The sequence below is a fragment of the Vigna umbellata genome, chromosome 4 (assembly GCF_029865625.1).
Source record: "Vigna umbellata cultivar VRB3 chromosome 4, Vumbellata_1.0, whole genome shotgun sequence".
Lineage (NCBI taxonomy): Eukaryota > Viridiplantae > Streptophyta > Magnoliopsida > Fabales > Fabaceae > Vigna > Vigna umbellata.
Window position 1 is genome coordinate 70876713 of NC_142168.1, and position 26168 is coordinate 70902880.

Here is a 26168-nt window from a genome sequence, read left to right on the forward strand (position 1 = left end):
TGAACTGAAGCTATCATAGTTTATTTTGTAAGAAATTACCATGATGATATGCAGGGAATACCCTAAAAAAAAACAGGAATTTAGGTGGATCCGACAAGAATGACCATAGCCTTGTTTTGCAACCTCTTCTTTCCCCGAAGAAAAGGAAGAAGAGCCCGGTAGTAACTAGTGCGACAATGATCTGGCAAATGTTATGTTCTTATTTTGGGGATGTTCTCCTGAAAACGGTCCTTTATTTTTGGACATAAATATATATGTATTTTGAACCTCTTTTGTTATGCTTTCCATCGTGGATCATTTCTCTTTTGCTCTGTGAAAGCATCTCCTTTGGGACTAAAAAATCAGTAGCTTTTAGCTGGTTTAGCTAGCTAAAAGATGCATTGCCTTTCCATTTGCATGATGATGAAGGAAATAAAGAAGAACTGGATTACACACTCCATACCTAGACTACCCTCAGCGCCGGTGGAGAGAAGATAATTACAGGGAAAGACAATAGAAGAAAGAGGTAAAACTTAGGTTGATCCGAGATGATTATAAAACAAGCAGTAGTACTAGAATTTAAAAGGAGGGTGTCAAGGTTTTCTTCTAAAATAAGGGAAGGTGTCGGAGCTACTGCTCTCTTCATGCTCATCTGATTCATGAGTAATTCCACTGCCGGAAGAAGACGAGGAATCGGTCTTGCTCTGTTCCAAAAAGTTATAGAAAACCATCTTCGACTTCCTCACCTTCCTATTATCCACTCCGCCTCTCAAACTCTCCATCTCCTTCTCCTCCCCGTTTCTAAAACCACTTCTTCTCTTCAAAAATATGCGACACAGAACCCAGTTTTCCATGGCAACCTGAACAGACAAACAAACCAAAAACATTGTATGAATAATTAACCCGTGCGCGAGGATAATTGCGAGTTAATTTGCTCGCTCTGAATCCTGACCTGAGACGGAGCGTTGAGGAGGCGATACTCATGCATGATCCAATCGGTTCTGGATCCATGAGGTGGCTTTCCTCTGTAGAAAACAAGTGTCTTCTTCATTCCCACTACTTGGTTCCCTTTTGAAGTTAAAATTTGTTTGTCCAACCCAGTGGCCTTCCAGTAACCTGAACCGGTGGCTCTGTTGGAGCGATTGCCGTTAGGATATTTGGGTTCTTTGGTGCTGAAAAAGTACCTCTCTTTCTCTAAATCACCTAAACACACCATCCACAAGGCATTGCAATTAGACTTAATCAGTTAAGAAGAAGAGAGAGGGGAAGAAGGGAATTATGGAAACCTGGCAAATCCCAAGGATCAGACTTGCAAACATCAAACTCAGGAATGACGGAGGCTGGCAAAGGGAAGGAGAAAACCTTGCGCTTTAAGTATTGCACAACCAATTCCTCGTCGGTTGGGTGGAAACGGAAGCCCGGAGGCAATCTGAGCTCCCCATTCTTCACAAAATTCAGTTTTTCCATTCGACCGCAGCCTACTTGTTTTTCTCTGTATACAGTAATAAAAGTTGTGTCCGTGTAGAGCAGACAGTTGAAGGCAGTGGCGGGGGTTCTTAGAAGTCCATGAAAGCAAGCGCAGGGTAAGAAGGGAAAAAGGAAAGAAGAAAAAGGGTTAATATTAATATTATTATTATTATTATTATTATTATTATTAGATAAAGAAAGGAAGAGGGTATGTATGGAGTAAGATGGAGTGTGGGTTGTTTTATAGTAAGATGGGAGATGAGAGAGAAAGAGGGTAGCTTGGAATGATGCCCCATTTGAAGATTTGGTCGATCTTGTTGTCGCACTGTTTCCATCTGTTGACGCAATGGAATTCATGGGAGAATTGTGGGATGTGGGAAGAGAAGGGGGGTGCTTACGCAATATGGAAAACTTGGGGGATCATGGAAACGTGGGACGGTTCATATTCTTTGTCTCTTTCTTCTTAAGCCCGAGCCTCAAACATTGACAATGCAGCAAGCCCAATTCCGTAAGGAAAGGGGAACCTTCTTCGCCTCAAAAATAAATAATTAGAAAGCTGTAGTAAACTAAACTTAACTTCTCATATTTATTTATTATTTATTAGGACGAGATTCCCACAAGAAAAATATTCCCAACCCACTTGCATATTATTATTATTATTATTATAGAATTATGTGAGTAGAGAAAAAGGGTTTCGTATGCCTCATTGCGGCTCTGATTTTTCCCATTTCATGTTCCCTACGCTCTCTCTCTCTTCCTATAGGGTCAAAGGAGTTTGCGTGTGGGCATTGTCATGGCCGATTTTAAATATTACAACACAAACGTCAAACCCTCCAATTATTGTGTTTTCAGTAACAATTCTTCTTCATTCCATTCCTCTCCCCTTCTTTTCCAGTTTCTTTATTTTTATATTTATTATATTCCCTTTCTTTTACACTCCTCTCATCCTTCTCTTATCATATTTTTTTCTTTTCTTATATCTCTTCTCTTTAAAAGCTTTCCATCATTCCTTTAAATTATCCTTACTCGCTTCCCGCTCTCACATATGTAAGGAGACATACCTAAGAACAACATTCCCCAATTATACTGATATTGAGCTCCCGTTCTTCTTTTCTTTTTTTGGGCAAAATTTCTTTTTCTTTTTTTAATAATAATAATAAATCTTGTATAATAAGATCGTTCGATCAGATCGAACGGTCAACGATCAGACGGTCAACAATCTTTTCATTTCTGTTCGATAGATCAGTTGGTTAAACTATAAACAAGATTAACATAAAAAAATAATTGTATCTAAATCAAATTATTACAATTTATTATACATTTATTTGTTACAACACTTATCCAAATATTGATTTTAGTATCAAAATGCTTTCTCCATGTAACACTCGATTCAACCAATGGATAGAAAAAAGACTGAAAATAAAACAGTAAACTAAACTTGAAACATGAAGACTATTTGAAAAAGAATATTTAACCTCTACTCCCTAAACTAAAATAGATGTAATTAATAATAATGTATAATTGTAAGACAACAACACACTCATCAACTTTTTCGCTGGCAAATGGAATAAATAGTGGTAAGGTTTCGCGTTCAAATAATAGATGATGGTGTGCATGTTTGGATGTTGGTTAATAAATTTCGCCGACGTTTTTTAGTTTAATTTATTGGAACAAATTGTGTTGGTTTTGTCTTTTTTTAATGCTTTGTGTTGGACTAAAAACCTGTTGTTAGGAGCTGTGGAAGGAAAACCAATTGTACATCTTACATGTACCTGATGACTTTTTTGAAATAAAAAAGAAGAAACGAAAGGGTGCGGAACACCTCGGCCTAGATGTTGTCAAGCAGTGACGCACGGTGCTCTATTTTACGCCTAGAGAGGAAAATTTTGTTTGGGCATCAATTGCTATGTTTGAAAGTTGCTTGTTAATTGTAGTCATCATAAACTTTTGAAAGTTGCTTGTTAATTGTACTCATCATAAACTTTTGTACGCAGATGATATGATTTAATTATTTTGGATTGATTGAGAATGAGAACAGAAACGCAGCATTTGCATGATGTTTGATGCGTATGAATATCTAAAAATGATCTAATATTTGATAAGACGGTGAATATTTAGATTGGTGTGGAGTGGAAGAAAGTAGAAAACAAGACATGAGTGTAGAATTTGGGATGAAATAAATAAGAGTAGAAGTAAGCAGCGACGTCCAATTAGGAGATTGTGTAGAACAAAAATTTCAAAAGTCCGCATTGATTTCAAAGTTGACCTCGCTATTATTTGTTTATTTATTTATTTATTTGTAATTGTGATGGTGATGTTGACGCATAGAGATGCCTTGAGAATGTGGTCCTTTGCTTTGGTGATTGGGCACTTGAAAGAGGGAAGTTCCTTGATTTTGAAGCCAAATATTTGTCAACTCGGAAAGCCAAATTTCGCAAAAGGGCGAAGGAATAAGATATGTGTCTGAAAACAAAGCAAAAGTTGTTACAAAAAAGCAGTGGTAATTATAAAGATGAGAGGGTTTGAGAGATATGAGATTGTGAAGATTGTTAATGATGTTTTTTTGGCAAGGAAAGTTTGAAGCAGGAGTAGGTAGGTAGCTAGAAGGAAAGTTCCTGAAAAGGGCCATGGAATCCTGTGGCATGGGTGTAAGTGTAAGTGTAAGATTTTAAGATTTACAAAACCTAACTTCTATTTTTTTCTTCTTATATTTTAAGTAAAAATAAGAAAGTTAAAAATAATATAAAATTAAAAATTTCTTCTCTTAATATTTATAATTTGAATGTGATGTTAATCTTTTATATATAAATTAAATTTATATTTTATTATTATTATTATTATTATCATGTCTCCTTGTTAATGCTCTAAAATGAATTATCTTTCTTTTACCAAAGTAAACAGAATTCACCTTGTGTAAACAAATTACACATGTACAGATCCAGCTTTATTCCTCTTTCTTAGCTGAGCTGGTAGCCATTTTTATCCCCTCCATATCCAGAATAAGAATAAGAATCAAAATAAAAAAAGGTAGCGTAACCGTGAAGACAACAAATTCCAAGGAGGTCAAACAAAGACCACTGCAACCACCTCTTACAAGTTACCACAATTCACTTCACACTCTATCTTCTATTTACTTTCAAAAAAATATATTTCGACATTATCAATTTTGTTTTATTTTTTTTTCTTGAAAAAATATATTTTTTTTTATAATTATTTTATCCTTATACGATATGTTAAATAAATAAAAAATAATGACTTCATACCATTTTTCACTTTAAATGTTTTTAATGTTCACACATTATTTACTCATCCATTTCTCATCAGAGTCACTAATTTCCACTACTATATGTTTTAGTTTATTATTCTTCTATTTTCGTATAATAAAATCAAATAATAAGCATAACGTTGTAAAATTCAAAATTTACTTTCAAACTCTATCTAATATGTTTTGTTAAAGTTTGGTAATAACTAATGTAATTTATTGACAATTACAAAATTGTCGACAAAAATCAACTGAAAAACATCTTCACTTTAATCTCTTTACTTTCCTAACGAGAGATTCTTACTACTTCACTTTCAAAAAGACTTACATTTCACATACCTTTTTCTCTATTTTATAATATTTTTTTTCTCAATCATATGTTTTTATTTTTTGTTTTTTCAACCGTCTATCCATTTTTCATTTAATACAATTTCTTGTGATAATTTAAACTACTTATGCTGAAGGATAATATGGTCTCAATTTCTTACACGCACATTTGATCTTTACATTTTCTTTTTCAGGATTTTAGTTCTTGTAGGTTAAAAATCGGTCATTTTAACTCAATCCTCAAATAAGACACCATAAAAAAAATATATTAAATAGATTAATAAAATAGAATTACAAAATTTAGTAATACGAAAACTAAAATCGGAAAATAGCGTTGGAAACTCAAGCTTACGGATCAAGAATTAAAGCAGGGTTAGAATTATAATTTAAATAATTATTATTTTAAATATGAAATACATTTCATCTATGTAATTTTTTCTTTATTGTAAATTATAAATTAGAAATATATTGACTCAAAATAGATGTTTATCCTAGACCAAAAACCCTTTTTTTTTTCAATTTCAAAATAGCTTATCTTCTAATTTCTGAACCCAGCCCATCTCTGTTGTCGCTTACGCAGGCCCACCTTACAATCGAATTCCAATGTGGGATTTCTTTTTGCACTCCCATACCTCTCATCTTCACTCTCATAAATATGAAAATTTCCGATTTACTCTTCTGATTTAAAGTGTTTTTTTTTTCTTCTGAATTTTGAAATACGGAAACACCTCATATTTAGGTTGTGTAATCTAAAAATCAGAAGTATCCTGTCGATTATACAATTTAGAAGTCACTTTTTGCATATCCATCAGACTCTATCTTTTTATCACCCCTAAATGTATAATAAATAATAGACTAAAATTATGAAAAAGTAAAATATGAAATGTTTCACCTAATGTCATTAAAAAAGCTTTTAAAAGTTAATAAAAAATTATGGTTAATTATTATAATTTTAGTAACTTAATTAGTAATTATTTTTTTAATGTTAATTAAATATTTAACTTTTAATATTTATTTAATGTAGGAACAGAGGAGAAGGACGAATGAAGGAGTGTGTGTTTAATCAATGGTTCTCACTTGTAAATAATAGTCGTATTCTAAGTATAACTGAGCATATGCTGAAATTGTTAGATTGAATGCTTTACAGGGACAGACACCTTTATTTCCACGGATATTTGGTCATGAATTACGAGGGTATGCACACTTTCCATTTGAAAAACAACATCTTTCTTAATCTCATATTTGATTGTATATTTCTTGGCTAATTTATATAGGAAGTAAATGGTAACAGGATTTTGAAGATTAATGTTGTTCTAATATTTTTTAGTTTAAGTGGTTGGACTGTTGAAGTAAAATGGTTAATAGATGATATTTTTTCTTTTTAATACAGATTAAAGCACTCCACCAATAAATTGACCTTTGCCTTGAGTCGAAGCTACAGTACCATTTTTGGATAAAGAGTAAACTTGAGTGAAACCCTTTTATTTATTTCATCTTGAGAACCATGTAAAACTTGAATGTAAAACGTTTGCTATTTGATGGCCTATTTGTTTGTCATTTGTTGTAAGAATATGATAATTTTTTATTACAATATTTGGCTTTCTTATTTCCTTTATTTTGTCTTGATTAATGGATATGTTATAGTTATTTTATAATTATTGATGACCAGTTAAGAGTGTAAATTATTCACTAAGTATACTGATTCCATTGTAATACAAGATCGTGTTCACATGGATTTTGTTTTATAAAATAGTAATTTATAATTTATTCAAGAGCAACAATATTTTAACACAAGAAAACAACAAATAATACATCTGACACAGATAAATAATAATATTTTTTATTATAATTATATTATTTTTTTAATTTAAAATCATAATTAAATTGTAATAACATAATAATAAATGTTGGACAGTTTTAAATAAAAATTTGAATAACAATAAAGATAAGTGATGTTGATTAAGACATTCAGATCTAATTTGACTTTTCTTACTCAACTACACTAATCTAAAGATACTAGAAGTCATGTTACTCTTCACTAGGAAGTGACCTTTGCATTAATGAACAAGATTTTTTAAATTAACTGAAACTGTAGATTCATCCTTAGTATCTACCTATCATTAAGAAATTTGATTAGATCTAAACACTAAATCAATTTTCATTGTATTTAGGATGATGAAAATATGATGATTGACCAAGTCAACAATTTTCTCTACTCCTCATTCTATATTCTAAGTAGAAGGGATTGTTTTACTAGTTTTTTTATATGAATGTCATGCAAGATAAGAGTCTAAATAATATACTATATGAAATAAACTAGACATTTGTCAATCACTTATATTGTTGTTTATGGTATGTAAAAAAATTGTCATGTTTAAGTCAAATAGTAATTTAATTATTAATATTATTGTCTATGATTTTAAATAAAATAAATAATTTAACTTTTTATTATAAAATTATTGAAAAATAATTAATAGTTGAAATTTTGAAAATTAAAAAAAAATGTCGCAATTTTTTAAACTTTTAATAAGTGTTAAAGTCATAGTAAAATATAATATATTTTTTGGTGGTTTCTAATTGTATAAAACCTTATATAATATGTGACGGTTTTTAACGGTTAGATATATTTTTTTCTGGTAAAAATACTAATGATTAAAATATTTTTGTCACAAACTATTTTGACAAATGTAAATGTGACGGTTATTTTAATCGTTATAAATATCATATATATTTTTAGTATGTATAACTATATTTGTGTGTTATGATTATTTATAATCTATAACAATGATATTGGATTAAAATAGTAAATAATATATAAAAATTAAATAATTTTTTTTTATCGAATTTGGATCCAGCTGTTTTCAAGATGGACTAATCTAATAATCGTCAATTTATTAAACTCTGAATTATCAAAATGGGAGAAAGTCCAATTGCTAAAACTCCTATACAAATTTTAAGAAAGTATATGAATAAATAATATTTATCATATGATTATACTTTCTGTTATAATATGTATTTATAATCAATGGGTTTCGTTTATATTATATAATTAAATTATTTATTCAAATATTATCTTTCCTTTATTTCAAGAGGCTAATATTAAGTTGGATCCTAGGCATAACCCGGTAACGAATATTATTAAATTATATATGAAATGTATAGTTATAAATAGATTTGCGATATAGTAAAATTTGTAATAGTAATTAAATTGATGCACTATTATTTTAAAGAGGTGTACATATTGTTTATTTTTTTATTTTAAATTAAATCTTTAAAATATTAGTTATAAATTAAATTGTTGATCATAAATTTTACAATGCATATGTATGAAAGGACATAGTTATTTGGATAAATAAGTATATTTACAAACTCTAGTATTTATTGGTAAACATGTCTTATTTGCACATCAACAGATTTTTTACTTAGTTAATAAGTGGTTGCTACACTTTAACAACAAATAAACAAATAGTTGATTTTAAAATATAGCTATAAAAGCCTGAAAATGTAAATGTTTACACACACACAGTGGAAATAAATTTTTATATCTTCATTTTTTAATTATTTCCTTTTTTCTTCTTCTATTTACTTAATATTTTGCTAGACTTTGCATATTTTTCGAAAGTGTCTTTTCGTTGCTGCTGATCGCACTCGAACAGTGTCCTATAATTCAACATGATAAATTCCTTGAGTTATAACATTTTAGGAATGAAAAATGAACAAGTTTTCATAAAACTTATTCTGATTTTAATGAAAAATTTCTGAATTGACTAGATATACACATGGGTCTAGTAATGTTTAATTTTTTAAATTGATTATTAGGCCGAACTAAATATTTACATATCTATTCTAGTTTGATTCTTATACCTATTCCTATTTTAAATTATGAAAATACTTTTAGTTTATTAGTTTAGAAAATTTATATAAACCTTTCATTTATCCTTAATTTCGTAATTTATTTTAAGACATATACTTTATATTTACTTTTTCTTTTATAATGATTTGATTTATCCAATTGTTGGTTGGGTACTCTTATTATTTATTTAATATTTATGTAAGTATAGTTTCTTGTTTGATACATAGAAAACATGTATATTTTATAATTGAATACTTATTAATGTCCTGTCTTCTTTATTATAATTATTTTTATAAAAAAAAATATTCATTTAATATTTAGAATGATAAAATGGACACGTATATACTCAATTATGAGTATACTCATTCTTCAATAATGATAAAAATAATATAAAAATTTCTTACGAATTAACTATAAAAGTAAAATAAACAAATTGGGACATATGTACTCCATCCTAATAGCATGGGTGTATTATATTCAACCACGCAGACATATGTTTTAGTATTTTAAATTATGAAGACATTTTTAGACTTTTCTTTAATTCTTAATTTCGTAACTTATTTTTAAGATACATATTTCATTATTTTTATTTTAATCCAATGGTTAGTTTAATGTTCTTATTTCATATTATCTAATTATAATTTATTGTTTAAGTATACTTTTTTTTTGTTTGATATTTGATTTTGATAAGTGAACAATATGTATATTTTGACATTAAATAATTATTAATGTCACGATTTTTCATTGTAAGTTTTGTTTTCTATAAAAAAATTACTTAATTAATATTTTAAATAGTGAAAAGATGGATATAAACTTAAATATATGAGTATACTCAAAATTATTTGACGCGAATAAAAATTTCATACCCATTAAAAAATATATAAAATAATTATAAAAATTTGGACATATGTTGTCCATCCTAAGATCATGCGGTGGATTATATTCAACGAGACATCTATACTAAATGTACTTGTAGTTTGTGACATGGATCCTTTGGCTACAAGCCAATCTAGTCAAATTGTCCAATGATGCTATGCTGATGGTGGGACTCAGCAGAAAGCCAAACTACAAAGTTCATTGACTCTAAAGTATTTGTTGAAACATGTATGGTGTAGCATTAGCTTCGCTTCAAAACTACTTTTGTTGGATCATCTGTTTTTATTTTGTACCTAGCTGCTTAAATTATTCAACAAATACGGTGTTCAGTAATAGTGTTTATGAGCCTACTGCTTCATTTGGTCCGTTGTCTGTAACTAGGCACAAGAACATGACAATATATGTATATATATAAATATATATATTAAGGTGACGGGAGATTCTCTTGACTTTTGTAACATTTTGTGGACGGTTTTTAAGGCAGTCCCAGAAAACAGGCATTATGAACCCCAGATTTGATTCTTGTAATAGAAAACATGATTGATTTACAGCAAAAGAGTATCATGATATATGGTTCAGAGTACTGCTTTGACTGTAGCCCACGATTTTATTCCAGGATCAATATTTATGGTTCATCAGGCTACTTTGACGTATCTCTGTCCACCCACCACCCCCATGTGTACGTGTTCAAAGCCTGCGTGTTACTGTTCAAATCACAAAATTAAATACGTTTATCATTTACATATAATACCACTTTTCTTTTCTTTTCTTCCCATTATTATTAATCAAAGGTTGTAAAGCAAAGCACCTTAAGTAAACTTTTCATGGTGCTCCATCACGATGCTGATTAACACCTTCAAGACAGATGTCTATTTCCCACCAAATGGTATCCAAATCACAAAAACTACAATTAATTAACTCACGATCATTTTGAGACGGAAAATAAGTTGGCAGACATTATTTTGAAACACTTGTTGGAAAATATTAAAGTGAAGAAATGATTGTTACGGGAACTAATACTTTTCTTTTACCTTTTTAGTCAAAAACAATTTTGATATTACGGATCTATACAAAAAAAAATTAAATTACAGTTATGAATAAGTTTTGCTGTTTTCACACGATTTTAAATGAAAAAAAATTAACTGTAAAAGGTGAAGTCGTATGAAAGTGTGTAACTTTGGTTATGAGACATTGTAAAAGATAAAATTGTACACCCACATATATTTTTTAGGTCTGATAATCGATTACATCTAGTAATTGATTATAATAAGATGTAATCGATTACTTAACATTCAAATCGTTTAAGAGATCTACTACTTTATTGATAATCGATTATAATATTAATATAATCAATTATCAGTGGTTATAATTTAAATTATAGACCTCTATAATTGATTACAGAAATGCATTTCATTTGATTTTTTCAATTACTTTGAGAGCGTATTATTTTTCAATATAAGAAAAATATTAAAGTGAAGAAATGATTGTTATGCGAAGTAATAGGATGAAAAATAAAAGAAAAAGAAGATGAATATGAATATTACTTGGAATGAATTTGGTAGTGTTTGACTTCTGATCTCCTAATCCAGTTAAAGCAACTTCTATTTTTGCCCTATTTTACATACATATAGTAAAACACTTGGGACGTCAATTATTGAATAGTTGGAATATAGAAATGAATTTGATTATTGTACTGCATGCATAATTTGCATAGTGAGCTTTTGACCATTATTTGCTTTTTGTTTGATTGAACTCTTAATTAATGGTAGTGACGTGAATGGATACGTTGATTGAGGAATGTAGAAAGTGGAATGGAAGAATGCTGATTCTGTCCTGTCGTACGTTTTCTATCTTCGCGTATTGACTGATCATCATACATGATCACTGAATGACACAAATTAAAATCATGGAATCTACGATGCCAACTAAAAATGCACAAGGCATATTTTCCCCTGCCCTCGGAACAATATATGTAATATATATAAATATATTTTATTTTATTTTTATTTTCTAGCTGCTTTCTTTCTCATCAACTCTGTGTATATATACACTTGTATTGTGACACCATCTCACCATCACCACCTACCTTCTCTCCCTCACATTCAGTTCAACTCATACTTTCTCCCTTTCTCCCCCCAAACTCAAAAACAAACCTAACATGCTTATCACTCACCATACTTTGGCATTTGCATTTGGCATGCTGGGTACGTATATATCAACCTACCAACCATTCTTTTTATTACTCATCCGCCTCTTCATCATACTGACATTTTTTTTTTCAATTTTTTAAAAAATATAATTTGATTTTTTGGTCTATATATTTTTTTCTGATTCTTATTATGAGTTTTTTAGTTATTCTTTTAATCTTATGAGACTTGTAAAATAAGTAAACAACTCATGAAGGAGACATATATATGCAAGAGAGTTTTTTTCTTTTTTTCGTAAAATATCAGATTATGCAGTAAACACAATGATATCAGATACTTCTCACACCAGTTGTTACCAAACACACCAATTGCGGTGTCTCTTCGTTTTCGACCAGCTTGTCGGTTATTCTGATGCTTTAGTGATTGGTCAAAATTCAATATTTAACTGAACATTGTTTTTTTCTTCACCCTAATTATTTTATTATATATTTCTTTAAAAAGGCTTAGTGAATAGACCTTTTCTACCTGTGTGGTTGGGTTGTATCAGAAAAATGTTTGCTGACGAATTGTTGTCTTTTTGATACACATGCAGGTAATGTCATTTCGTTCTTGGTATTCTTGGCTCCAGTGTAAGTAAATGATTATCTGTCTATCAACGAATTCATTGTGACTAATTGCATTTAGTTAATGGTTTTATGTTAAAATAGAAAAAGAAAAGACTAAACAATATTTAGGTTAACGATAACCTTAAAAGGTTTAAAACTGAACATGTTTGAATATTGCAGGCCAACATTTTACCGGATATACAAGAAGAAATCAACGGAAAGTTTTCAGTCATTGCCTTACTTAGTAGCATTATTCAGCTCAATGCTTTGGTTGTACTATGCATGGCTGAAAAAAAATGCTGTTCTCCTCATTACCATTAACTCATTCGGATGTGTCATAGAGATAATCTACATCGTCTTGTACATCACCTATGCAACCAGGGATGCTAGGGTATTCAACCACAGACAAACTTTGCTTATTAATAAAATGATTGATCATATATATGCATGCATGTCGGCACCAATTTAAACACTAAAATTGTTTGTTTATTTGAACTGCAGAACTTGACCATCAAGCTGTTTTCGGCGATGAACATGGGCTCCTTTGCTTTGATATTGATAGTCACAAACTTTGTCGTGCATGGTCCCCTTCGTGTGCAAGTTCTGGGATGGATTTGTGTTTCCATTTCAGTCAGTGTATTTGCAGCACCACTCAGCATTGTGGTACGCAGAATTCCTCAGTTGATCCATGTGTTCAAATGATTTTTTTGCACCCACTTTGTTTATATCTTATTTTCTGGTTGTTGCAGGCGCAAGTTGTTCGCACGAAGAGTGTAGAGTTTATGCCTTTCAATTTGTCATTTACCCTTACATTGAGCGCCATAATGTGGTTTGGTTATGGTCTCTTTCTCAAGGACATATGCATTGCTGTAAGTGTTGTCGTACAAATACAAGGGATGAATTATTTTAACATTCAGCGACTGACTATTTTGTTTTTTTTTTCTTCCTGTGCAGCTCCCGAATGTGCTTGGTTTTGTGCTGGGGTTGCTTCAGATGGTGCTGTACGGAATTTACAGAAAAGGAAATAAAAAGAGTAATAAAATGGAAAAGAATATTCCACAAGAGCCACTGAAGAACATTGTTGTAGCGAGCCCGATGGGAACTGGAGAAGTGTTTCCCGTGGAGGAAGATGAAGAAGAAAAAAAGAACCAAGTTGAAAGAGAGGAGAAAAAGAAACAAGAGTGCGAGGTCTGAATGATTCATTACGTACGAGGATCATGTCTTCACTATCTACGTACTTGTGTTCCATTAAGTTGTAGTTATCTGCATGTAATAGCGATTTCAAACTTACGGCCACGTTAGTTATTGCTTAGGTAATATTAACTCACTGATGCGTGTTTGAGAGAGCCCTTACACTTTAGGCTTGGTTTGTAAAAATTTCGTCCCCCAAGTTTGGTTTATTTCTTTGAAAGTGTCTTATGGACAACTTGAGCTATAGTTTGACTCGTTTTAAAACAAATAAGATTTGAATTATACTTATTTAACTCACTGCCACTTTTATAGTCATTGTCATAACATTATTTCTTCAGTTAGTTTCAACTTTTTTTTTAATTTAATAAATAATTTAGTACCAGATAATAATTTACATATAAATATAGACATAGGACATACTTTTACATATTTATTTCACACATATGACACATAGTACAAATATAAAATAAGAGTAAATTTTTGTAATTTTTCTAAAAAAAGAATAAAAAATAAAAAAGAGTAATATTAAATATTATGTAAAAAATTTATGAACGTCAAAATATTATTTTTCTAAATATATATATATATATCTAGTCAACATGCTTGAAAATCCAAGCATTCTATACTATTATATTTTTATAATTAAGTAAAAAATTTCATAATATCCGATCAATTTAAATAAATAAATATTTACATGTTGTTAATGTCGAGTTTGTAAAATTTGAACTTAACTGATCACTTAAAGAAATAAATTCAGTACTATATTTAAACTTATTTAATTAATTAAATAAACAAGTTTACAAATGAATATATATATTTTGTGTTACTCCTCTCGTCATCATAAGTATATATATAGCAAGTTGGGCACCTATACGACTAATGAAAAACCAAAAAAACAATGAATGAGAGATTACTTTTAAACTGAAAATCTATATGAATGAAATAAATCAATTTAACCTAGGATTTAATTGGGCTGATTGTACAAATGGGATTGATATTTTAAATATAATACAACTTTTTTAATATTTCAAAATCAATATAGTTTAAAGACACATAAAAAATAAAGTCAATCTAAATTGAATACATTTTTGGGATTAGTTTCTTCTCAGTTACATTTCATAATGTTGTATAAGTATATAGCAATGAGATTTCGGATGAGAGTTAGTTGGACAAATTATTTTTAGCTCACTGACGAGAGATTTATGGCATGATGATTTTGGATTGAGATTTCACCATTTTGATACCTAATAAATTATAGTATCCACATTTTATATTTACTATTTTATTCTTTTTCATGATAAGTACAAAAGTTTTTTTTTAGTGACTATATTCTTGAAATTAGTTGCAAAATGTGTCAAAACAACGTTTCCCTTACATTGTCAACTATATTATAGTTTTAAAACTTTATTGGTGACTGTATAAATAAATGTACTCTAGTGATGTTTGGCCAACGCATATCTTCCATCTCTTGCCAAATCTACTAAATTCTTAGTATATGTTTTCCTTTTTTTCTCCTCCCAAGTTACGTCCATCTTAAAGTGTTTGAATATTGAGGATTATTAGAGTTTGCTAACTCAAATTAGAGTTTTTCTCTATTATATAACTTATATTTTATGTTTTTATTTCTGTTCTTAGGAAAAATCTAAACACCTATATATGGGTATATGACATTTTAGAAATATAATATTTTGAAAAGTAAAGGAACTTAGAAAATAATAAGGTGATAATTAAAATTTACAAAATTGGATGAACATAAGCTTACAACAAAAAAAATATTACATCTATTTTACATATTTAATTATCTATAAGAACTTTGTTTGTATCCTAAAAGAACTTTTGCCTTATAATTATTTGAGTAAGGTTTAATGAGTGGAAGGAGAAGGGAAAGCATAGGTATTTGGTAGTATAAAAGCAATGTGGTGGTTGACTGAGTAGACATGTGGCTACCATTGATGTTGCTTTGGTTGATTATGATTTATTTTGTAGAAAAAGATATAGGACCTACGTGTGTAGTGATTAGAAGAGTGGTAGAAGAAGCTAGCATGTAACCGATGGTGGAGGACCTCTATGGGAAAGTAAATAAACCTTGACGTTGTTGTTTATAGAGTGGAATATGCAGGATTCTCTGAACTATTCTAACGTTTAATGGTCACCTTTTCTTAATTAGCTATTCATCACTAACCACAGATTTTATTCTTTGAAGAATCAGGATTCATTTACAGCGCAAAAAGCATCATCACTCATGGATGTTTCACTGTAACCCCTGATTTTATTCTGCATCACAAACTTCAACTCGTCTCTGCCCACCACTAAATCAAAGCTTATTACATATATATTTGTTCATCACTCACTGCCAAAGTGAAGCATGATTAGTGAACCTGACTCAATCAGCTTTCTGCGCCAAAATGGACCTCATCATGCTAATTAACAAACTCTTTTCTCTCCCATTCATTCAGGAAAAGGGGACCTGAAAATTCCGAGGAAAAAGATCAATAAAATATAAGAAGCATTTAGAAAACAATGAGTGGGACCCATATCTCCATTTATTTAACATCTCCTCCTCCTCTCATCGTTTATATACGAATCCTCCCCTTTCCAGGTCAAACACAAACCCTCGCCTCTCGTTAATTCTGTCTGTTGTACTCAATAAAAGCTATGCCGTGTGAATCATTTTTTATATTAAATAGGATTCCATGTATAACACTAATAACTATTTGAGTAATGGTAGAGAGAGACACTTTTTACATATATTATAAAAATAAAATAATTATAATAAAATGAATTTTTGTATTTTTTTAAAGATAAGAAAGAATAATGTTAAATAAATATAAGAAATTTATGTGATATCATTTTTCTAACTATATACAATGCATAATCATCAGTGTTTATATCTAGAGAAAAAAAAAATAAGAGAAACTTCAAATTGTACTAATTTTTTTTGTAATATTTTTTTTTAAAATGTTTGTGATATAAAAGGTGTAGCTTTGTTTCTTTTTTTGTATCTTAATATCAAGTGATTGATGATTAAGTAGCACATCTCGGTTCACAGGAATAATAGTTATTGATGTATCAATGATCTATTGTGGAGTTGAAGCAGTTACATTACACGACCTGACACCAACCTCAGTGTGGGCTGTGGCCGAGGATGTTCTCACTTTCCATTTATGCAAAATGAACGAGTGAGCTAGCAAAGTAACGATAAAAAAATAAAAGAAAGGAGAATCTGCAAATTAAAATATACCAAACATAGGTACGAGGGTGGCATCACTGTTATTTCACAACATATATTAAATACCAGTGCATGTATGATACGGTATTTAATATATGTTGTGAAATAACAGTGATGCCACCCTCGTACCTATGTTTGGTATATTTTAATTTGCAGATTCTCCTTTCTTTTATTTTTTTATCGTTACTTTGCTAGCTCACTCGTTCATTTTGCATATATAAATAGTGGGCATGTAACGAGATCATCAGCAACGTCAGTTCCTGCATGAGATTTAGGCATTCAGCTTTTCAAAGAAACTAGTTAAGTTTGCCTTACCACTACTCCTTTCTGCAGAATCAACATCAATGGCAATCAGCCACAGTACTTTGGCCTTTGCTTTCGGCATGCTAGGTATATACAATATCAATCAATGCATGCATACATCATTTATATAAGCCTCTCTAATCTCCTTCTTTAACAGCTACTGGGGACTTTATTCCTTTCACTATTAATTCCTTTCCTTTCATTTTTTAGAATTATACTATTTACTATCATTTAAGTTTTTCCTGCACTTCCATCAATCTTTTATCATACATACACAAAAAATTGAACCACACTTTTCATGCGTATGTCATGCATTAACCTTGTTCCTGGACAAAATAATTAACTGTTTCTGTTTATAATGCACAGGTAACGTCATTTCGTTTTTGGTATTCTTGGCTCCAATGTAAGTAGATATTCATGAACCCTTTCGGTTGACACTTGAAAATAGAAAAAAGATTTGAATTTGATTTTGGTTAACGAATGTACATTTACGTAAAATATTGCAGAACAACATTTTACCGAATAGTGAAGAAGAAATCAACCGAGGGATTTCAGTCACTGCCTTACCTGGTGGCATTGTTCAGTTCGATGCTTTGGTTATACTATGCCTTACTAAAAAAAGACGCTTTTCTTCTCTTGACCATTAACTCATTTGGATGTGTGATTGAGATGATCTACATCATCTTGTACATCACCTATGCGGCAAGGGATGCTAGGGTACGAATGTTGGTTTATCGAATGAGCACATATATATTCTTTCTGATTTCTAATATATATTGTTGATTATGCAGAAGCTAACTTTGAAGCTATTTTTGGCAATGAATGTGGGGTCCTTTGTTCTGATCCTCTTAGTCACACATTTTGCTGTGCATGGTTCCCTCCGTGTCCAAGTTCTTGGATGGATATGTGTTTCTCTTTCGATTAGCGTCTTTGCAGCACCACTCAGCATTGTGGTATGTAAATCCCTATTCACTAATTCCACTGATAAATTTTATGCATGCGTGTTAGTTAATTGTGCGATGATTTTGTTCAAAAGGCACAAGTTGTTCGGACAAGGAGTGTTGAATTTATGCCTTTCAATCTGTCATTCACCCTCACATTGAGTGCCATAATGTGGTTTGGTTATGGTCTCTTTCTCAAGGACATATGCATTGCTGTAAGTATTGTTTTAATAATATAACAAGTATTTAATCACTCACATAATGGATATAGTAATAATAATGCCTACTTTGGTTCTTGTTGTGTAGCTTCCAAATGTACTTGGTTTTGCACTTGGATTAATTCAGATGATGCTTTATGCCATTTACCGGAATGGCAATAAGAAGGTTGATAAAATGCAAAAGAAGGCACAGGTAGAGCAACTGAAAAGTGGTGAGGTGTTTCATGTGGAGGAAAACGAGCAAGAACAGAAGAAGGAAGAGACTATGGCGGAGAAGGAAAGTGATGAACCTAACGATTGCAGGGTCTAATAGCCATTGTTGGTGGGCACCGCCATTCCCATCACCCCCATCTACTTTTATCTTTCTTTAACTTGTATTCTAGCTGTCTAGATTTATAACTTAATTATCTTGTTAATTTACTCTAACCATTGTCATTTCTCACCATAAATGTACTTCTCCATCAATGATATTTTAATATAACAATTACTAATTCATCTCTTAATACCAAGCTAACCATCAACAACAAAGACATTTATTTTAAAGCATACTTAACATGTATAGAGTTTTTTATTACTTTGTTTTTAGAGCAAAGATACCAAGGATATAATTTTTTCTTTATTCATCATAAAGGCTCTGAAACATACACCAGAGCCAAACATTTTATTGATGCTTATTGAATGGAGATGTGAATTATTTATAATTTTAAATGGTAAATCGAAACTTATTATGAAATGCATAATTAAAAAAGATAAAATAAATTAAATTCTTAAATTATCACTAGTTGTTGTAAAAATGATTAAAAAAATAATAAAAACTTTTTATCATTTCAAACTTATTATATTTTAAAAAATATAAACAAAAAAGTCTTTATATAACAACTAATTTTATATATAAATAGACTAATATAAGAATATATACTAACTTAAAACAATATTGAGAAACTTTTACAAAAGGAATAAATAAAAAGAAAATCAATAAACTAAGTTTATAAAAAATAAAAATGTAATAATATCTAGGTATTAATTTAAACCATAAATAATTTTTTCTTAATAGATAACATTAATTTTTCACAAAAAATAACAGATAATATTTCTCTAAAGTTGGTACCATTAAAACTATCAATGCAAGAAAAGATGAGAAAACTAGAAGAAAGCATTTCACATATTAAAATAATACTCTGAAGTGAAAATTTTATAATAAATTAATAATGTTATTTTTTATTAAATCAAATTATATATTATTAATGATAAATAATATTTTAATGTAAGCAATTAATAATGTCATAACAATTGAAGTGGTGTTTTTCCTGCAGAATTTTAGTTTTAATCACATAATATTGAAGTTTATCTCCTATGCACAACTTTAGTTTTAATCACACAATACTAAAATCGTGTGATCCTTGCATGACTTCACTAAACTATATTAGACTAAATAAATTGTGTTTGTGTCGCAGAACTTCTCAACCAACACGACCTAGGGAGTGAAATACCAGGATGAAATTGTATTCAAATAATACTACTTCAAAATAAAGTTTATACCATGCAAGTACAGCTTCACATAAAGGTTATATTTTTAAAAAAACGCTCATGTCTATAATATTAGATCAAAATTGCACTTCTTTGGTAAATTGAGGTAATTGTGAATTTCATGACTAAAATGATTTACCAAGACTATTCACTAAAGAAAGAAGACTTAAAATTTTTCTACCATGAGCCAAAGTAGGGTACGTTAATTACGATCGTTACTAGTTGATAACAATTATAGCCGATATTGAGATTATCATAAACACATGGGAGAAGCCTTTTGTCTGTGCATGTTTACTGCTGCCAAACTTAGGGTGTTCCAAACTAGAGACCATGACTAGTTCTGGGAAAGATGTACAGAAAAAATACAGTAAAGAAATTAGGGGAAACAGAGTGCCAAAAGGTTATGTTAGAAAAGATTTTGTAATGAGGTTCATACATATTGCAGCTATTGCAAGTATTGGCTACTAGGCAGATTCTGAATAAATTAGAACCTAATCTTTTGGCCGAAATTGGCAGGTCGAGTTACCCAGGTATGTTCCCCATTTTTTTCTTTTGTCCAGATTCCCATAGCCTCAAAGTATAAAATTAAGCAACCCAAGTTGTAAAAGACTGAGCTAGGAAACTATGGCTTAGGTAGAACCATAACTGCCCTCCTGCAAACTTTGTTGTCTTTTTTGTCTCAAGTTCTCTCCCCACATCTTGGCTTCAGCCACAGCACGTTCTCTATCTAGATCTCTATTTAACATTCTAGCAGTTTCTCGTGGGGAGTCATCTTTCTCGGATCCTTCCAAGTCCCATCTGCGTCCAGATCCCCCAGCTTCATCATTTTTAAGTATCCTTCCACCTTTATCATCTCTGTTCCTTTTGTCATCGCTAGATCCTCTATAACCATGGCCAGCATTGTTGGGGTCATATCCCTGGTTGGCCAGATAAGAGAGGGCTGTCACCACATCTCCAATCAGAGGGCGTGTGGCAGCTGATTCTTGAATGCACATTGACGCAACAGCTAGAGCCTGGTAAAGACCACGCATGGGAAACCGTCCCTGCAGCCTAGGATCAGCTAACTTTGAAAACTTCCTGCGGTCGTTAAAAAGTGGACGTGCCTGCACAAACATACAACTAAAACCACAATCACCACACCGTTTTAATTTACAAGAGTTTATGCAGTCTGAACTAACTATAATGACGAGAGAGAGAATAGAGCAAAACCCATGTGACAAGATTCTGTTCTCCATGGGGCTGGGTGCTGTCGATTGCTTTGCGGCCAGTAATAAGCTCTAAGAAGACAACCCCAAAGCTATATACATCAGACTTCACTGTCAGCTGTCCAGTCATAGCATACTCAGGAGCACAGTAACCATAAGTTCCCATGACTCGGGTAGAAACGTGTGATTTGTCACCAACAGGACCAAGCTTCGCAAGACCAAAGTCAGAAAGCTTAGGGTGGTATGCTTCGTCAAGTAATATGTTAGACGACTTGAAGTCTCTATAAATGACAGGAGGATTTGCCTTGTCATGCAGGTATTCTAATCCTTTTGCAGCACCAGCAGCTATTTTCATTCTGGTGTTCCAATCTAGTGGTTCCTTATCAGGGGGAACATCTGCACAGAGATCAATAAACAAATTTAAACATCAACTGTAATTATGACAACTACATATTGTTTAAGAAGGCAGTCTACATATAGCATGCAAACCATAAGTAATTTTCTATCAAAAAATTACATGGTTAGGAGTGTATAAATTACCTATGTTGTGTTATGCTACTTTGTGGACGTACTCACCCTTTAAAGAGTAATTATGTATTAGAGAGGCAATGCTTGGAATATAAAAATTAGATGGGCATAACATAACGAGCATGGATGTTCTCATGCCAGGGTGTAAAAGCCGCATATAAATCTTAATCATGATACAAAGACAACAAAAAACCATTGCAAGAGTAAGGGCTCTATCAATTTAAGTAGATACGTAAGAAAACAAACAAACAACATGCATTGTAGGGAAATAGAAGAAGATAGGCAATATTGGCGTGGCAGAACGGCTCACTCACTACCTAGAAATGTCATTATACAAGAGAAAGTAAAGTGTGTCAAAGAATACAGTGACCAGTATCAGAATTTAATGTCATTTCAGTATTTTCTGCACAGCAGTATTTACAGTTTTATGCATCCCAAAACACATAAAGTAGTTTACATGTTTTGATCATTTCATTAAAGGATATAAGTTTCTGTGATATTTGACAATATCGGAAATGATAAAATTGCAATAACTTCTAATATTTTTCTTTCTCGTATAAGTATTGCATACTGTTTAGAGTCTCAAATAATATATCAGCTATTGATTTCGGTTTTCAGGGAATTTTAAATATCTGAGAAACATTAACCTAAAACCTTCAATCAAAGAACTAAGAAGAGAGTTAAACAACCATACCATGAAGGTGATCTTCCAATGATCCCAAAGGCAAAAATTCATAAACAAGGAGGCGTTGTTCCCCATCCGCACAGTATCCAATGAGATTCACAAGGTTAGGGTGATGCAGAAGACTGAGCATGAGAACCTCTACAAGGAATTCCCGATTACCCTGTAGACCATTTTTGTCTAACTGTTTGACTGCAACAATCTGCACAGCCAAATGATCAGATGTTAGGACTCACTAATAACTAGAGGTCTCAACCACATAAAAACTCTTTGATTACTCTGCATTTACAATTAAGAATGGTCTCTTTGAAAAGGAGAGTTATAATTTTAGACAGAACTTTAGTGGTGTGAAAGGTAAAGCATTTCAATTGGTGCAAAAAGAACCTAATGAAATGTGGGCCCCTGCACAGGGGGTGGTAAATGTTAAGTTATCTGATGAAGAAGAAACATGAATTTAAATGTATACTTGATCATTCAGAAGACAACGGCCAAATACAAACTTGTGAACATAACATAAATATTTGGCAGAGCACAATAATAGATATTTCAGATTTAAACACAGATGATTCAACATCTTCAGAACATCTACGGAATTAAGTTCATCCAAATAATCATAAAAACTATCTTTATTTCCCTATTTTATAACCAGGCCTTATCCCCTTGGAATAGATGGTAGTATATGATGATATATATCAATCACCATGGATCTCTGTATAGCATTATCGAGAGTGATAAAAGCATTTTTGTAAAACGATGGACCAAGGAAAATCAAATTCATTGGTCTTGGTGGAAGTGGAACCAAATCAAAGATCATGTCTAAGATAAGAAATAATTTTGATATTCTGACAGTGGACCAGAACCATTGATTCCAAGAAAGCACAGTGATTAGTGATGATTTACTCTGTTTCTTCCCCATGTGTGGAGAGAGTGAAAAGTGGTGACTGTACCTGACCAGTGGTTTCAAGCCTGCCTTTGTAGACCCTTCCAAAACCACCTTCCCCTACAAAGGATTCTGGCCTGAAGTTTTTGGTTGCAGCAGCAAGTTCACGGAAAGTAAAAGTTTGAGCAGCGATTTGGACGGCGGGTCCGTGTCCTTCCTTGGTGTTGGAAGGAGGCAATTCCCTTTTGGAACCTCCATTACTTCTGGACCGTAACTTGTCTGCTCCTGCAATTCCAATTGCAACAGAAAGAATTCATATGAATTGTGTTGTGGATCCCCTAGAATTCAACTAATTAAATAGCTAATTGATTTGATGGCTTGAAATGAGATGAAAAAAAAGTAAGAGACTGACCAGATGGCAACTTGGAAATCTGAGAAGGGAGAGACAGATTGATATTGGGATTGGGATTGGAATTGGAATTGGGTTGTGGGTGGTGGTGAGAACGGAGGTTGTGATTCTCCCTCGAACTTGAACTCGAATCGAAACAGGAAAAGCAACCCATCTAATGTTTATCCCCAAATTCCAATCAATGATCAATCACTCAGTGAAATTCAGAGTTAACAATACACCTGCAACTGCAACTGCAACTGCAACTGCAACTCAACGCAATCAACTGCAAGGGAATCAAAACACATAGCAACAGTAAGGGTTAGAGTTTCTATTCTATTCTCTATTAATATTATTTTATTTACAAACAAACAGATTGTAGTGAAAGAATTTGGTGAAGTCCACCAAACTCCACTAATTATGAAACCCAAGACACCCAATCTTCCCAATCACCTTCCACGCTCCATTACTAATTTCTTCATTCATCTTACCAATGCCACTCATCCTTCATATATTATATTATAAACACACTCCATTTTCATATTTTCCAACATCATCTCAGTCTTACTTTTGTTTTTTCTCGTTCTAAGTTTTTACACTGTTCTATTTTGTTTCAGTTTTGAAAACAGTTTTGGTAATAATTGATCTTGAGAATAAGTTTGAAAAGAAAAACACTTGTTCGATAATTTTAGTTTCAAAATCTAAAAAAAATAATAATTACCCTTGTTGAGTATTTTTGTGCCAAGTTATAATATTTAGGTAAAGCATATACGATTTTAGTTTGATTATGGACAAATTTTATTGATAGTGAATACATTATCTGTTGTTCTTTTATAAATAGACCATGCATTAAATATTAAAATTATTTTGTTTCTCTTTAGTACTCTTTTCATATTTGATTTTTCTTTGACAGTTTATTGTACGAGTTACTTTGTTTAATATTTTAACTTTTTTCTTTTTATATAACATGGCAAAAATATCAATATCAAAGTTTTTTTATGACTATTTCAATATATACTAGCAGAAACATCAAGATTGTATTATTGGGTATTATCACAATTATATTATTATAAGCAAATTTTATTACATCTTATTCCAATAAATAGAAGATTGGTTGATTAGTCCAAGAAATGAGTAAGAAAATGTAAAATTTACTGAATAATATAAGAATTAAATTCGTATAAGATATAGATATCACCTCTAACTATTTATGTTAAATGTAGATTAACATCAAATTTTACTAAAACAAAGTTTAAAGCAAAGAAATTAAATTACAAAGGCTTTGAAATGTAAGTATCCAAAAAGCTCTATACATTGCAAGAGTTCACTCCCTCAGAAAAATTTTTCTTTCTTATTTATGTTCATAAATTTAATGTTGGCTTAGTCAGATACTTGTTGAGTAAAAATAACATAATACGTTTTGTTTTTTTTTTTTTTTTTTTGGAAGTTTTCATTTAGTACTATTACTGGATTAATTAAAAGTTAGAATTATCTTTTTATATGTTACTTGTTGGGAGTCAATTATTATTATATAAGACTTTTTAGTTAATGACTTCATTTTTTTCAAGTCAGATCGGACTATTATTTCTCTATAAAAATATTAAAAAATATATTAGTAACCTATTTAACTATAACCATAAGTGTTATAGTAACATAATAATTCACAAAAAAAAAAATATATTAGTTATAAATATTAAAAAGATTGGAAAGTAAATAATTTAAGTAATTACCAAACTTATCATCATATATACCTATTAACTCGCACTAAAATTAAATGTTGCTCATTGACATTAGTTTATTTATACTTTGACTTACTCTTATATCTGTCTATATATTTAGAGTGACAATAAGGGAGAAGAAAAAAGTTTAACAATATTTTTTTTGAAGAAAAGGTTGTAGGCGTAGCAGAATCTCATTGGTAATAATTTTTTTAAAATGTGTCGATATTATTAAAAAAAAATTGGCATTGACTTAAAATTGTGGAGATTATTATTAAATATTTAATAAATGAAACTAGCTGACAATTAGTTATGCATTGGCATAGAGATTAAAAAAAAAAAAAGGTATATCTGAAAAGTGGTTAGATAATGATGACAGGAGAAGAATATTAAGAAGTTGTAATTGGAATAAAATAGAATACAATGAGAGATTTAACTGGGGAATAGAGAAATGTATTAGGTTGACGTGTGATACATTACATGTCCTTACACGCTAAGGTAGAAATTGAAGGCAAGAAAAACAAAGTTAATTAATTAACGAGTAAACAAGAAAAACAAGAAATACACTTTTATATTCATTTAAAATACAGATAAAATGATTATAAAAAAGAAGAAGTAAATTTTGGTACTTTTTAATAAAAGAGAATAAAAAATAGAAAAGGTAGTATCAAATGGTAAAAAAATTAAAAAATTTGTGTTAAAAGTATATTTTTGGTGCATAGAAAGTAAGAATTGTGGAAAAATTGTGGTTGAAAAAATCCAATAAAAAATCTGAAGCGAGAAAGTAGAGGCTTCGTGTGAGTATAAGCAATAATATAATAATGGAAGGAAAGAAATAGTGG

General features: G+C 30.8%; 4 protein-coding genes across 5 annotated transcripts; 2 read left to right on the forward strand and 2 right to left on the reverse strand.

Annotated features, from left to right (window-relative positions):
• Positions 1 to 1669, reverse strand: LOC148201117 (NAC domain-containing protein 83-like). The gene is made up of 3 exons (XM_088113511.1): positions 1266 to 1669; positions 932 to 1182; positions 1 to 839 (listed from the first exon to the last, which is right to left on the reverse strand). The coding sequence occupies exons 1-3, from the start codon at positions 1444 to 1446 to the stop codon at positions 573 to 575; spliced, it is 699 nt and encodes a 232-aa protein (XP_087969637.1). The 5' UTR covers positions 1447 to 1669; the 3' UTR covers positions 1 to 572.
• A 10190-nt stretch (positions 1670 to 11859) lies between these two features.
• Positions 11860 to 13898, forward strand: LOC148201118 (bidirectional sugar transporter N3-like). The gene is made up of 6 exons (XM_088112100.1): positions 11860 to 11968; positions 12504 to 12540; positions 12697 to 12907; positions 13018 to 13179; positions 13266 to 13385; positions 13471 to 13898. Exons 1-6 carry the CDS (start codon positions 11923 to 11925, stop codon positions 13708 to 13710), a joined length of 816 nt encoding a protein of 271 aa, XP_087968226.1. The 5' UTR covers positions 11860 to 11922; the 3' UTR covers positions 13711 to 13898.
• A 3301-nt stretch (positions 13899 to 17199) lies between these two features.
• LOC148201119 (bidirectional sugar transporter N3-like) lies at positions 17200 to 18835 on the forward strand. Its single transcript, XM_088112099.1, has 6 exons — positions 17200 to 17326; positions 17606 to 17642; positions 17746 to 17956; positions 18031 to 18192; positions 18276 to 18395; positions 18487 to 18835. The coding sequence occupies exons 1-6, from the start codon at positions 17281 to 17283 to the stop codon at positions 18706 to 18708; spliced, it is 798 nt and encodes a 265-aa protein (XP_087968225.1). The 5' UTR covers positions 17200 to 17280; the 3' UTR covers positions 18709 to 18835.
• Positions 18836 to 20277: 1442 nt separating this feature from the next.
• On the reverse strand, positions 20278 to 24207 carry LOC148201120 (serine/threonine-protein kinase PBS1-like). Of its 2 annotated transcripts, XM_088112243.1 has the most exons (6): positions 24062 to 24207; positions 23633 to 23894; positions 23288 to 23505; positions 22353 to 22542; positions 21135 to 21526; positions 20278 to 21028 (listed from the first exon to the last, which is right to left on the reverse strand). In XM_088112243.1, the coding sequence occupies exons 2-6, from the start codon at positions 23781 to 23783 to the stop codon at positions 20555 to 20557; spliced, it is 1425 nt and encodes a 474-aa protein (XP_087968369.1). In that variant the 5' UTR covers positions 23784 to 23894; positions 24062 to 24207; the 3' UTR covers positions 20278 to 20554. The 2 variants fall into 2 exon arrangements, with proteins under 2 accessions (XP_087968369.1, XP_087968368.1); XM_088112242.1 differs by having other exon boundaries at positions 23633 to 24118.
• Between the last annotated feature and the right edge of the window lie 1961 nt (positions 24208 to 26168).

Excerpts from the sequence above, each read along its gene's own strand:
- LOC148201117 (XM_088113511.1), bottom strand. The coding sequence starts at position 1,446 with ATGGAAAAACTGAATTTTGTGAAGAATGGGGAGCTCAGATTGCCTCCG. Across the intron at positions 1,183-1,265 it reads TGATCCTTGGGATTTGCCAG|GTGATTTAGAGAAAGAGAGG; the intron begins GTTTCCATAATT and ends TGGTGTGTTTAG. Across the intron at positions 840-931 it reads TCCTCAACGCTCCGTCTCAG|GTTGCCATGGAAAACTGGGT; the intron begins GTCAGGATTCAG and ends TTGTCTGTTCAG.
- LOC148201118 (XM_088112100.1), top strand. The coding sequence starts at position 11,923 with ATGCTTATCACTCACCATACTTTGGCATTTGCATTTGGCATGCTGG. Across the intron at positions 11,969-12,503 it reads ATTTGCATTTGGCATGCTGG|GTAATGTCATTTCGTTCTTG; the intron begins GTACGTATATAT and ends ATACACATGCAG. Across the intron at positions 12,541-12,696 it reads TTGGTATTCTTGGCTCCAGT|GCCAACATTTTACCGGATAT; the intron begins GTAAGTAAATGA and ends TGAATATTGCAG.
- LOC148201119 (XM_088112099.1), top strand. The coding sequence starts at position 17,281 with ATGGCAATCAGCCACAGTACTTTGGCCTTTGCTTTCGGCATGCTAG. Across the intron at positions 17,643-17,745 it reads TTGGTATTCTTGGCTCCAAT|AACAACATTTTACCGAATAG; the intron begins GTAAGTAGATAT and ends AAAATATTGCAG. Across the intron at positions 17,957-18,030 it reads ATGCGGCAAGGGATGCTAGG|AAGCTAACTTTGAAGCTATT; the intron begins GTACGAATGTTG and ends TTGATTATGCAG.
- LOC148201120 (XM_088112243.1), bottom strand. The coding sequence starts at position 23,783 with ATGGGTTGCTTTTCCTGTTTCGATTCGAGTTCAAGTTCGAGGGAGAAT. Across the intron at positions 22,543-23,287 it reads GGCTTGAAACCACTGGTCAG|ATTGTTGCAGTCAAACAGTT; the intron begins GTACAGTCACCA and ends TTGGCTGTGCAG. Across the intron at positions 21,527-22,352 it reads ATTGGAAGATCACCTTCATG|ATGTTCCCCCTGATAAGGAA; the intron begins GTATGGTTGTTT and ends ATCTCTGTGCAG.